The 12,674-nt window shown below is 48.2% G+C and overlaps 1 protein-coding gene across 1 annotated transcript in view; it reads left to right on the top strand.

Moving 5' to 3' along the window:
- Window positions 1-4,766: 4,766 nt before the first annotated feature.
- Rhbg (Rh family B glycoprotein) overlaps window positions 4,767-12,674 on the top strand; it is a 13,550-nt gene continuing 5,642 nt past the window's right edge. Inside the window, exons 1-2 of the mRNA XM_008853580.2 lie at window positions 4,767-4,988; window positions 12,086-12,272. Of these exons, the coding sequence (XP_008851802.1) occupies window positions 4,802-4,988; window positions 12,086-12,272 (374 nt within the window). The 5' untranslated portion in view covers window positions 4,767-4,801. The remainder of the gene's footprint in view (window positions 4,989-12,085; window positions 12,273-12,674) is intronic.

The raw sequence follows: 12,674 nt of genomic DNA, 5'->3' as shown, positions 1-12,674 counted from the left end.
TATAGAGGAAGGCTCCAACACCTATTCCCTTACCCCCGAAAAATGACAAAATAGCCTGGCAATGGTGACACACGCCTTTAATCCCAGCACTCCAATCTCTGTGAGTTCAAGGTCAGCCTGGTCTACATAGTGAGTTCCACGCCAGCTGGGGCTACAGGGAGACCTTGTCTCAAAAAGACCAAGCTGGATGTGGCAGGAGGATCAGGAGTTTAAAGTCAGCTTTGGCTACATAGTAAGTTTGAGGGGACAGACTGGACTACATGAGACCCTGTCTTTATTTATTTTACTTTATTTTATGTGTATGAACGTTGTGCCTGTGTGTATGTAAGTGCACTTGTGTCATGAAATGTCTGAGGAGGCCAGAAGCAGGTGTCAGATACCCTGGGCCTGGAGTTAGGGATGGTTGTTAGCTGCCATGTGGGTGCTGGGAATCAAATCTGGAGACCCTGTCTTTAAAAAAAAAAATGCAGGATGCAGTAGCACTTGCCTTTAATCCCAGGCAGAGGCAGGCAGATCTCTGCAAGTTCCAGACCAGCCTAGCCTACATAGTGAGTTCAGGCCAGCCAGTTTCAGGACATCCTAGGCTTCACAGTGAGACCCTGTTTCAAAAAAAATCAAGAAGCAAAAAAGCAAAAAACAAGAACTGAGACCCTGTGTGACGGCTAATCCTGGGTGTCAACTTGACTGGATCTGGGATTAACTGAAATGAGAGAGAGATCTTGATTGGATCATCTGAAGCTGGAAGACACACCGTAAATGTGGGTGTTACCTTCTGATGGCAGCCGGTATAAAAGGCCATGGCAGAGGAGACCGCCTGGCTTCTTGCTGCTTGCCTTCTCTCTCACTGGTGAGTTTGTCTTGTTGCTGTAAACTGAAGACTAGCTGATCTTTTGGAATTTATCAGACCTTCAGCGCCAGAATGGGACTACTGAGACATCCAGCCTTGTGGACTGAGCAACTACAGATTCTCAGCCTCTCCAGTGTGGTGCAGCCATTGTTGGACTACTCGAACTCTATCCTGAGCTAAGCTGATAAATCTCTATACATATATATTCATTCTGCCGGTTCTGTTTCTTTGGAGAACCCTGACTAATACACCCTGTTTCAACAATCAGCAAGCTAACAGTTCTACAACTAGTAGGAGGAATAAAAAAAACATCCAATTTATTCACATTTCCTTAGTGGTGACAGTAATAGCCATGTTGATGCTTTGGGGCCAACAGCCTGTCATGAACTCCTACGAGGTTAGCATAGTCAGTATCTCTATAGAGCAAAACCAGAAATCGAGGCTCATGTTGCATTAAGCAAATCATCTAAAATCTCATCTGGATAAATCGAGGACTCTGGTTCTTGTCCCTCTTGCTTGGGGCCATGTTCTTACCCTCTGCCTTTCAAACTTTTCCTTTTTAAGGTCTCAACTACAGATCTCCAGCAGGAACACGATTTTTTTTTTTTTTTTGAGACAGGTTCTCACTGTGCAGCCCTGGCTGGCCTCAAACTCACAGAAATCCACCTGCCTCTGCCTCCAGGTGTTGGCATTCACAAACCAGGTGTGGTGGTGCATACCTTTAATTCCAGTACTTAGGAGGTAGAAGCAGGTGGATTTCTGTGAGATTGAGGCCAGCCTGGTCTACATAAGGAGTTCCAGGCTAGCTGGGGCTACAGGGAAATTTCTGTCACAAAAAAACTGCCAAAAATTATTTTTAAAAATAATTTAAAAATTATTATTTATTATTTAAATTATTTAAAATTATTTTTTTATTTTTATTTATTTATTGTGCATGTATGTGCACACATATGCATGTGCCATGGTGTATGTGTGGGGCTCAGAGGAAAACTTGTGGGAGCTAGTTCTCTCCCTTCTCTATGTGGGTGTCTGTGCTCCCCCCTTTAATGGTATGTGTGTGAGTCTGTGTGAGTATATGTATACCATGTGCATGCAGGAGCCTGTGGAGGCCAAAAGAAGGCACTGAAGCCCCTGGAACTGGAGTTACAGGTGGTTGTGAGCCACCATGTGGGTGCTGGGAACTGAACCTGGGTTCTCTGCAAGAGCAATAAGTGCTCTTAACTGCTGGGCCATCAATCATTGCAACAGTGCCACTGCAGTAACTCAGAAACTTAGTGTATATCTTGTTCAGCCTTTGGCCCTAGAAACACAGCACAGCATGTTTAATTATAACGAGTGTGGAAGACATGACCCACACAGCACCTGGCACACAGCAGCAATGCAAGGGGAGTGTATTAAATGAAGAATGAATGAATGAATGGAAAGAATGAAGAAATGAATAAAACGTGGAAAAAGGTACTAAATGAAGAAATGAATGAAAAAAGTCTTTCTGTTTGGCACATGTCTTTAATCACATGTTGCGAGGCAGAGGCAAGTGGATCTCTGAGAGTTCCAGGCCAGCCTAGTCTACATAGTGAGTTCCAGGGCAGCTGGTGTTGAGACCCTGTCTCAGACAAAAAAAAAAAAAGAACAAAACAGTCTGAGGGGAAAAGGGTCCCTGTGTGACAGCAGCTGTGCTCATTTCCTTCTTTGCTTCCAAAACACGCTGGAGATAGTTCAATGAGTCTAAAGGAGACTGTGGTTTCTGGGATTCCTGAGCCAAGACAGCAGGGAGTAGAAAGGAGGCAATTCTGGTAGAGAGTAGACTTGAGCAACCTTGAGTTACTCAGTAACCTCAAACACTTGATCCCCAGGTATAACCTGTCCAGGCTGGGCCACAGCAAGCAGCAGATAGCAGTTCCCCATGGCCTTCAGATGTTTGGCTAGTCATGACTGGAAGTTGGAGATGGAAAGTCAAAGATTGGGCAGACATCAGACCAGACAGAATGGGAGCTGGCGATATAGTCAGAGGTCCCCCAGAGGCCTGCAGTTTGGAAGGAGTGAGGGGTAAAACACCATTCCACAGGACCGTAGGAGGCAGGAAGGAAGACCAAGGGCCTGGCATTAGCTGGTGATTGGAAAGCAAGCCAGGACTCAGTCTCTCATAGTGCTTGGTGGGTGAAGGGTCAGAGGGGTCCTCTTAAAAGGAGCCTGGCAGAGAAGCCTTTGGGACAACACTCAGGGCTGGTTCTCTGTTGGACTAAAGAGGATGCCAGCTGGTACCCATCACATATTGTTAAAATATGAAAGTCACACCTTACAGCTAGCAAAAGCCTGTTTCCCAAGTCTCATGTGCTGATCATATGCTGGCCCAGCTCTCCTGCCCTTCCAGGGGAAACCTCTGTAGATCTCCCCTAATCCAGCAGTTGATGGGCTAACATCTGCCAGACAGGTCTCTAGGACCCAACCCTGTTATATCCTTAGACTAGAGCCTATAGTTATAGTCCTAGGACCCAGCCCAGGGTTGGCACTAAATGAGTATTTATTGAATAAATGAATGAGCAAGAGAAAAAGGGAAAGTCAGGCTCCAGAAGAATTTGAGATGAAGGGAAGCATACATAAGATAGAGAAGGCAGGCCCCTGATGCTGGGAAGGCCCACCCAGCTCTACTCCTTCTTTGGTTCTAGGCTTGGAAGTCCCTTCCTTCCCACAGCTTGACCAGCTGGGACAACTCAAGCGAACTCTCTGATCCCAAGCAGTGGAGGGCAGGGGTGTCCTCACAGATGTTGAATCTTTTCTAGAGGCTATATACCAGACATCTCCCTAGCCCCAGAGACCTGAAAGCCACCTTCCTGATAACCAAGGAGTGAAGGATTTCTAGACGGGATCCAGAAGCACTAGCTGGGAGCCATGTCACCAGAGGCAGACCCCTTGCTGCTCATGTGCCTCGATGGATCCTTAGTACAAGAAACTGGATACCTAGAATCTAGGTGTCCCCCTGAGTCCACCTGAGGCTGGAGGCTCGAGACCCTGAGGGGAGAGAAAAAAGGAAGAAGAGAAAGTGAGTGAACTGGACAAGGGCAGAGGGTCAGCAAGCCATCTCTGTACCATCCCTGCCCTTCAGTGGCCCAGCACCCAGTACAAAATAGCACTGTGACTCCGTGGGCTCTGCAGCCCTCCTCAGCCCCACAACCTCCGCTTCTGCAGGTCACACCTTCACCCAGGGGTAATGAAATTTCCTCCTAAGCATATGTGTCCACCCTGGACAGTGGTTTCTGGAAGTAGAGCCACCCCTTCATCTCTATGGAGGAAGTGCTCAGTTTGAGACCAATCCCTCCTGCCAGCCAGGCTCCAGTGGAAGCAGTTTGGCAGGACAAGGGTGGACTTTCCGGGGACTTCTGTCCCCAGGAGAGGCTGGCCCTCTCACAACCATACTGGTAGATTGCGGATTAGGGTGCTGTACGGGTGGGGCTGCAAGGGACTACTGTTGAGGCTCAGTCGGGTCTGGTTAGTCATCCAAGGCTGTAAAACAAGTGTTTTATCTGTAGTCTCCATCTGTGTTTTTCAGCAGGGAAAAGGTTAAATAGCCGTTTAACCCTTCCATCGCTTGTGGTACCCTGAAGACACCAGGTATGGCCTCTAAGGGATTCTGGTTTCATGGACGACACTCATAACACCAAGTATGAGGGGGCGGATCCCCTTTTTCCTCCCCCTGCCGGTCCTGCAATTCTGCCCCAGCCTGGCAACATCACACATCACTGGGCACCTTGCCTTTCAAGATCACTTCCAAGGACCTTCCCCAACAAGAGCAATACCAGGGGCAGCTGGACCATGGGAGGCAGGACCTACGGGTCCAGTTCTTGCCAGCCTCAAGCAGGGGGCGGCGGCCCGGGTGGGCGGGGCTTCGCCAGCTACACCTGCGGGCGCCGGGAGTGTCAGCCTGGCGAGCAGCCCCAGCCGGACTCTGCGGAGGCCATGGCCCGGCCTCCCCGCCGCGCCGCAGGCCAGCGCCTGGCCCTACCGCTGCTGTGCCTGCTTTTCCAGGGCGCCACGGCCCTCCTCTTTGCGGTCTTCGTTCGCTACAACCGCGAAACCGACGCCGCCCTATGGCACTGGGGCAACCACAGTAATGCGGACAATGAGTTTTACTTTCGCTACCCAAGTGAGTGCGGGTGAGGGCGTGGGAAGCCCCAGGTGTGTTGGAAGGGGAGCTTGAAGGGGGAATCTGCGGTGTGCACCACCCATCCCACCGAGACGAGGGCCTCGGCTTTAAAATAGTCCCTGTTTCTAGTGTCTGCCATGTACTAGGCACTGTGCTAAGAATGACACGTTACCTTATCTCAGTCTGAGGCTCAGAGAAGTTAAGTGGTTCATTCAGGGTCACACAGTCAGAAATAAGGAAGCTGGGGTTTGAACCAGTGTTAGCCACTTCCTAGCCACACTTCCCATTTAGCCTAAATGGGTGTTGTTAGCCATTATTGACACAGATTGCCTTGTGTAGGGGTCCAGCTTGATCACAAGAAAGAATTCTGCTGAACTCCACAGGTGTAGGGTGCTAGAGGAGGTGATGGTGAGGCTAGGCGTGAACTCCCACGTATACAATCCTCCAAGAAGAGTTTCGGTCCAGGTATTACTCTCCAGAACCCCAAAGCTGGCCAGCCAAGCATCAGAGAGAAAGTGAGACATCTTACCAGCTCATGGGGCTCAAGGCCAACCTGAGAAGAGGCTTGACAGGGCATTAACAGGTCTCACAGAGTCTAGAGTGGCTGCATGTCACTGTCATGATGGGTTGCAGAGGGAGAAGTTTGGCTTAGGCACTCTAAACTCCTTGATCAAAGGTCACTTTCTTTCTTACAAGGTTCAGCAGGGGGAGTAAACCCCCAAGTGGGGACTGAGCATCTCCCTCACGTTTGTAATGGAAGCGCTGGCCTTGTAACTGAGGGGCTGGGCACCTGGGACCAAGAATACCATACTTTCCAAGCTAATCTTTTCTAAACCTTAGTTTCCCCATCTGAGCAGCAGGGAAGAAATGCCTCAGAACTGGGTGTGATGGCTCCTGTAATCTCAACACTCAGGGGTAGAGGCAGGAGGATCAGGAGTTCAAGGCTGCATAGTGAGTTTGAGACCAGCCTAGGCTACATTAGGCCCTGTCTCAAAAACAAAAAACAAAAAACAAAACAAAACAAAACAAAACCCCAAAACCAAAAAGGATGGGGCTGGAGAGATGGCTCAACAGTTAAGAGCACTGGCTGGTCTTTCAGAGGACCAAGGTTCGGCTCCTAGCACCCACATGGCAGCAAACAACTGTCTGTAACTCCAGTTACAGGGGATTTGATACCCTCTCTGGCCTCTATGGGATTTGCACAACATGGATGCACTTACATACATTCAGGCAAAACAGTCATACACATAAGAAATAAAAAATAGTTGATGGACATGGTGATGTATGCCTTTAATCCCAGTACTTGAGAGGTAGAGGCAGGTGGATCTCTGTAAGACTGAGGACAGCCTGGTCTACATAGTGAGTTCCAGGCCACTGGAACATTCAAACAAGGCCTTGGGTGCAAGAGACCCCTATAAAGCAGCTACACTGTTACTATCTGACTTTCTGCAACAGAGCTGGTGGCAGACTGTCCCCAAGATAAAGTTCACAACACTGAGGCTATAGAGGGGTGGGAAGACTTGGAGTGGGGTAGGAAGCACAAGACTCCCAGCCAACTAGTACAGAATGGGGTATAGCTCTCCCTCTCCACAGCTCTGGCTGGCAAAGATAGGCCATGGAAGCTGGGATCAAAGCCAGAGGCTAAAAGCTGGCCACAGACTGTTGGACCATTATCTGTCCAGAGAGACAGGGAATTGGGAGAGAATGTAAGAGAAGTAAGGGAGGCAAGCTTTGGTTCCCAGTCTGACCTGACTACGGCCAGGAACAGTTTCAGCTAGGGCCTCCAACCCTTTGTTGCTGCTACAGTGCTGGGTTCTCCTCGCCCCCCCGCCCCCCGCCAGAGGGCAAAAGAGGGACCATAGTAGAATTCTTGCCTCTCTCTGCCCGGGTGTCCATCTCTGTGGACTTTGACCCAGTTGTGAGGACAGGCTGGGTAGGAGAGAGGTATGAGGTTCCTAAAGCCTGGGGCTTTGATGAGCCGGGCCCTCACCTATCCCTCTGTTCAGAGGAAAGGGTCAAGGCCAGAGGGAGGGACAACCACCACCCTTTGATTCAGGAGATGAAAGGATTCTGTGGCTCCTGTTGAGAATGAGACTGGCCAAGGCCCCAGCATGGCTACTCTAAGGGGGTTGTCTGTTATCTGTGCAGTAGGGGCCCTCAGAGTTCATCTGGTTCACCTCTCAGATGTGGGGCGAGAGCCAGAAAGGCCACTGACCTGCTCAAGATCACACAAGTTACAAAAAGTACGAGACTAGAACCAGGCCTCTTTGATTCCCCATCTAGAGGCTTCCTAGCACACTGCAAGGCTATTGCCTGGCCTTGACTTATCTTTTAGGCAGAGTCTCACTACATAGCTCAGGCTGGCCTCAAACTTACCATTTTCCTGCCTCAGTCTCCCAAATGCTGGATTACAGGTTTGCACCATTGTGCCTGGCTAAAAGTTTGTATTCCACAAGGGGAATGATGGGCGATAAGAGAAAAGAACCACAGAGCAGCCTGAGAAAGGGTTCTAAGAAAAAAGGAGGAAGGTGCCCTTCAGACTCTGGAGAGGCCTGACTCATGCTGGGGATTCATCACAGCAAGCAGGATCAGCTTGGGGGCTTGGGTGAGGCAAAGGTTGGGACTGTGATCTGCTTTGGGAGGATTCAGCCTGTCTTCTAGAAGCTGGGGTGGAAGGATGTCTGGGAAGGTGGATATTTCTCCCTGCCTCTTCATGCTTTATGTACATCATTTCCAGAGAAGGGCACTGAAGCTCAGAGGGGCTAAGTGGCTTGTTCAAGGTCACAAGGTCAGCTGCATCCGATGCTGAAGGTATAGCTTTAACTGCTGCCTTGCTTGTCTTATAGTCTCACCCTGTCAGGAGACAGTTGGCTGGCAAGGGAGCGAAGGAAGGCAGTGGGTGGCCCTAATAGCCTTTATTTGTTTTGTTTTGTTTTTTAAGACACAGTTTCGATGTAGCCCAAGCTGACTTCAAACTCATTATGTAGCCAAGGCTGGCTGACCTTAAACTTCTGCTCCTCCTGCTTCAATCTCCTGAGTGGCAGGATTACAGGCATGCACCACCCTGTCTAGCTGGGATTGAGTTTTCAATGCAAACAGTGGCATTTAAAACAAGTTCAGAGCAGTTTGGAAAAGTTCCTGCATGAAAGGTCTTGGAGGCCAGCTACCCAGTCCCCTTTCTTATCTTGCTGTTCTTGGACAAGTACAGACAGGGCTCCTTTTCAATGAACAAGGAGAAAAGAAGACAGGCAGAGAGTCTCAAAGAGTTTGTGCTTCAGCTGAGTGCTGAGTGTGGCCCTCTGTTTCTGCTGGTTGTATGATCTAGGTGACTCTGGAAGAACTGGGTGCACTGAGGATGGAGGACAGATGCCTCCTAGACCACAGCCTCTGAAGCTGCTGTAGCTGCAGAGCCAAAATTGTAGGGACAAGTGCATCTCTGCTCAAAACTCCTTTCCTTCTTACACAGAAGACTCCAAAGCAACACAAGTGGTCACTTCTCTCAGAGCTCTTGTCTGTATCCCAAAGTTCAATGGCAGCCCTCTAGCTTGCTGTGCTTCTTCAAATCAAACAAACAAGCAAAAAACCCTGACTTTAGAATCTGTTCTTTCGGGGCTGGAGAGATGACTCAGCTGTTCTTGCAGAGGGCCCATTTTGGATTCCCAGCACCCACATGGCAGATAACAACCGTCTGTGACTTCAGTTCCAGGGGAAGCCCACTTCTGATCTTTGTGGGCATTGCATAGCACTGGTGTACTTACACACATGCAGGCAATACACAGGAAATGAAATTAATAAATAAATTTTTTAAAAAAGAATCTGCTCTTTCTATAAGAAATTCAAAGTTAGGGCTAGAAAAATGTCTCAGCAGTTAAGACCCAGGTTTGAATCCTAGCACCCACATGGTGGCTAACAACCATCTATAACTCTAGTTCCAGGGGATCCAACAGCCACTTATGACCTCCATAGGCAGTGCACGACATGTATGCACTTACATACATGCAGGCAATACACTCATATATGTAAAATAAAAATAATAAAATATTAAAAAAATAAATTCAAGGTCAATTTTTATAAAATATATATAAGGTGAATATTCTTTATGGAAGTTCTTTGGCCTAGAAGTGTTTTTGTTTGGGGACTATTTATGTATACATAATGAAATACCTTGAGGAGAGTCTAAGCAAGAAATCTATGTATGATTCATACACACCGTATGCAAGCAACCTGAAGGCAGTTTCATGTAGCATGTTTACTTTACCTGTGTTTTGATAACAGCCTCTTAGATGCGGCCGTGCATGGGTGTGGAATTTTCCACTTGTGGCATCACTTTGTGCTTGAAAGTTTCTCATTTTGGAGCATTTTGGGTGTCCAGTTTGGGGATTAGAGATATTTAACCTACATAAGGAAAGAAACACAGAGAAACAAAGCATACTGTCTGAAGTAAGGAATCTGTCTTGTAGAAGCCTACACTTGTGACACTTGAGACTTTAGCTCCAAGCTTCCATGCAGCCAAGAAAAAAGGCCAATACTAGAAAGTCCTACTTGTTCATTGGAGTGGGGAACACTGTATGTATGGGCTGATTCTCCTGTCTGGCTTCATCTCTGAGAGCAGAAATTGACTTCCTAGGTGGCAGCTGAACTCAGGAGCCTCATCTACAGGTGCTTAGCACCTCTGTCACATACATGTGGGAAACATGTTTCTCATTTGGAGTATGTTTCTCATGTGGAGTATGAAAAGAAGTGGGACTTAACCTGACCAGACATTTACAGCAAGGACTTTTGTCAGGGGGGCTTTTGTGCATGCTTATTTTTTATTTTTAAATTTGTTTTTAAGCCAGGCATGGTTTCACACAGCTTTAATCCCAGCACTTGGGAGTCAGAGGCAGGTGGATCTCTGAGTTCAAGGTCAGCCTAGTCTACATAGTGAATTCCAGGCCAGCTGGGGCTATAAGGAGACCTTGTCTCAAAAAAACAAAATAAAAAACCAAATTTTTTTTTAGCTAGGTGTGATGATGTATGCCTTTTGAGACAGGGTGTCCCTGTAGCCCCAGGTGGCCTGGAACTCACTATGTAGACCAGGCTGGCCTGGATCTCACAGAGATCTGCCTGTCTCTGCCTCCTGGGTGCTAGGATTAAAGGCCTAAAAACTTTACTTTTGATTTATTTATTTTTATTTTATGTGTATGAGTGTTTGTATGCATGCATATTAAGTACATCACATTTGTGCAATGTCCTCAAAGACCAGAAGAGGGCATCAGAACTCCTGGAACTGGAGTTCTGGACAGTTTTAGCTGCCATGTGGTTGCTGGGAACTGAACTCAGGTTCTCTGCAAGAGCAGCAAGTGCTCTTAACTGCTGAGCCATTCTCCAGCCCACTGGCTTTTTTTCTGGTTTATGTTTTGTTTTTTTGAGACGGGATCTTATTCTGTAGCCTAGCTTTGAACTTGCAGCAATCCTGTAAGTGCTAGAATAGAAGCTCAAGCCTGGTTCAATGCTGATTCTTTTTTTTTTGAGACAGGGTCTCCCCACAACTTGTGGACCAGATTGGCCTCGATCTCACAAAGACCCACCTGCTTCTGTCTCCTGAGTGCATAACCATACCTGGCACAATGCTGAGTCTTTTAAAAAAATGTGTATGTATATATGTATGTATGTATGTATGTATGTATATACATGTAAGGTCAGAGGACAATTTTCAGTTGTAGGTTTCTGTCTTCCACTTTGTATGAGGCTGGGTCTCTCTTGTTTCTGCCACTGGGCTGCTGGCCTATAAACTGTTGGGAAATTTTCCTGTCTCTGCCTCCCATCTCACTGTAGGAAAGCTGGGACTACAGACACAGACTACTGTATCTGACTTTTTATGTGAGTTCTGGAATCATTAGGCTTGCTTGTGTGGCTAGTGCTTTTGTCCACTAAGCCACCTCCCAACTCCTGAATGCTGATTCTATACAACTAATTATTCAACAGCTCACTTGTGTTTATTTTCAGTATTACTGTGTATTATTTGTACTGGTTTTTGGGCAGAGTGGCTGTGCTGGATAGCTTTAGTGTCAACTTGACACACCTGGGTTGAGGGAGCCTCAATTGGGGAATTGCCTCCATTGAACTGGCTTGTGGCCATGTCTGTAGGGCATCTTCTTGATTGTTGTGTGATGTGGGAGGGCCCAGCCCACTGTGGGTGGTGCCAGCCCTGGGCAGATGGGCCTGTGTTGCATAAGAAAGCAAGCTGAGCAGGGGCCAGGAGAGCAAGCCAGCAAGCAGCATTCCTCCGGTTCCTGCCCTGAGTTCCTTCCTTGAGCTCCCTGATGATCTGTGACCTAGGAGATGTAAGCCAAATAAACCCTTTCCTCCCCCCAGCTGGCATGGGTCAGAGTATTTTGTCACAGCAATGAAGAAACAAACTAGGACAGTGGTTCAGAACAGAAAGCAAACAGAAAAGGCCCAAAGTCTTCCTATCAAAAAATCCACTGATACCCTAAAAGATTCTAGAAATTCTGACCAGGTGTAGTCAGCATGCCTGTGATCCCAGTACTCACTAAGGAGGTCAAGAGGGAGGCTGAAGGGGTAGGATGGGGGGCGTGCTAAGGCACAAGCTAGAGAGTAGTTTGAGGCCAACTAGACAGTGCAATCCTGTCTAAACAAAGCAAGTAATTGGTATATAACAAAAAATTCAAAGTATAGGGGGCAGGAGAGACGATTCAGTGGTTAAGAGTGCTTACTTGTTTGGTTCCCAGCACCCAGGTGTCATAACCATCTGTAATTCCAGTTCCGTGGAATCCAACACCCTCTTCTGGCTTCCAAGGGCACCAGGGCACAAATGTGATGCACATACATACATTCAGGAAAACACTCATACATATAAAATTAAAATAGATGGTTTAAAAGTGATTTTTAAAGGAGTTTGGAGAGATGTTCAGTTTAGCCTGCTCAAGGTGGGTGGGAGCCCCACATGCCTGGGGAATTTTTACAGGCAGAAGCTGCTTCAGGGCAGCCCTGGCTGGAGGAGCCAGGCACTGGCAGGGTATCTGTTAGTTGGAAGCTGTGACTAGTTGGAGCAGGCCTCATCATGCCACCCCCATACCCTCTCCTCCTCATAGGCTTCCAGGATGTGCATGCCATGGTGTTCGTGGGCTTTGGGTTCCTCATGGTCTTCCTGCAGCGATATGGCTTCAGCAGCGTGGGTTTCACCTTCCTTCTAGCCTCCTTTGCCCTGCAGTGGGCCACACTGGTCCAAGGCTTCCTCCACACTTTCCATGGTGGCCACATCCATGTTGGCGTGGAAAGGTGGGTGGCCCCTGGTTCCCCAAAGGCCCTATACCCCCAAGGATGCCAACTCAAGTCCTGATCTTTAAGTCTGTTAGCTGACCCCTCACTCCATCCCATAACTGCCCTCTCCAGGTCATTGCCCAGTTCTCATTGTCTGACCTGTGTCCCCCTGCCCCCGACTCACACACACCTCCCATTAGGCTTCTATCATCCAGAGCTCCTAGGAGGACTGGCAGCCAGCAAAGGGTAGGCAGTGGAGGCATGTTCAGTTCACTTGATGATCCTTCTACCTGGTTGTAGACTTAACCCACCTCATGACAGAGACTCCTCCCCTTCTCTCCAGGGAGAGGTGGACACCTCTGATGCCTGGGGGGGGGGTGCCCTGGTGCTGGCCCTCCTGACTTTGCCCACCCTGCCCCC

The sequence above is a fragment of the Nannospalax galili genome, unplaced genomic scaffold, assembly GCF_000622305.1.
Source record: "Nannospalax galili isolate Female #2095 unplaced genomic scaffold, S.galili_v1.0 scaffold591, whole genome shotgun sequence".
Lineage (NCBI taxonomy): Eukaryota > Metazoa > Chordata > Mammalia > Rodentia > Spalacidae > Nannospalax > Nannospalax galili.
The sequence above is the reverse complement of the archived record's forward strand: the minus strand, read 5'-3'. Positions and strand labels throughout refer to the sequence as shown.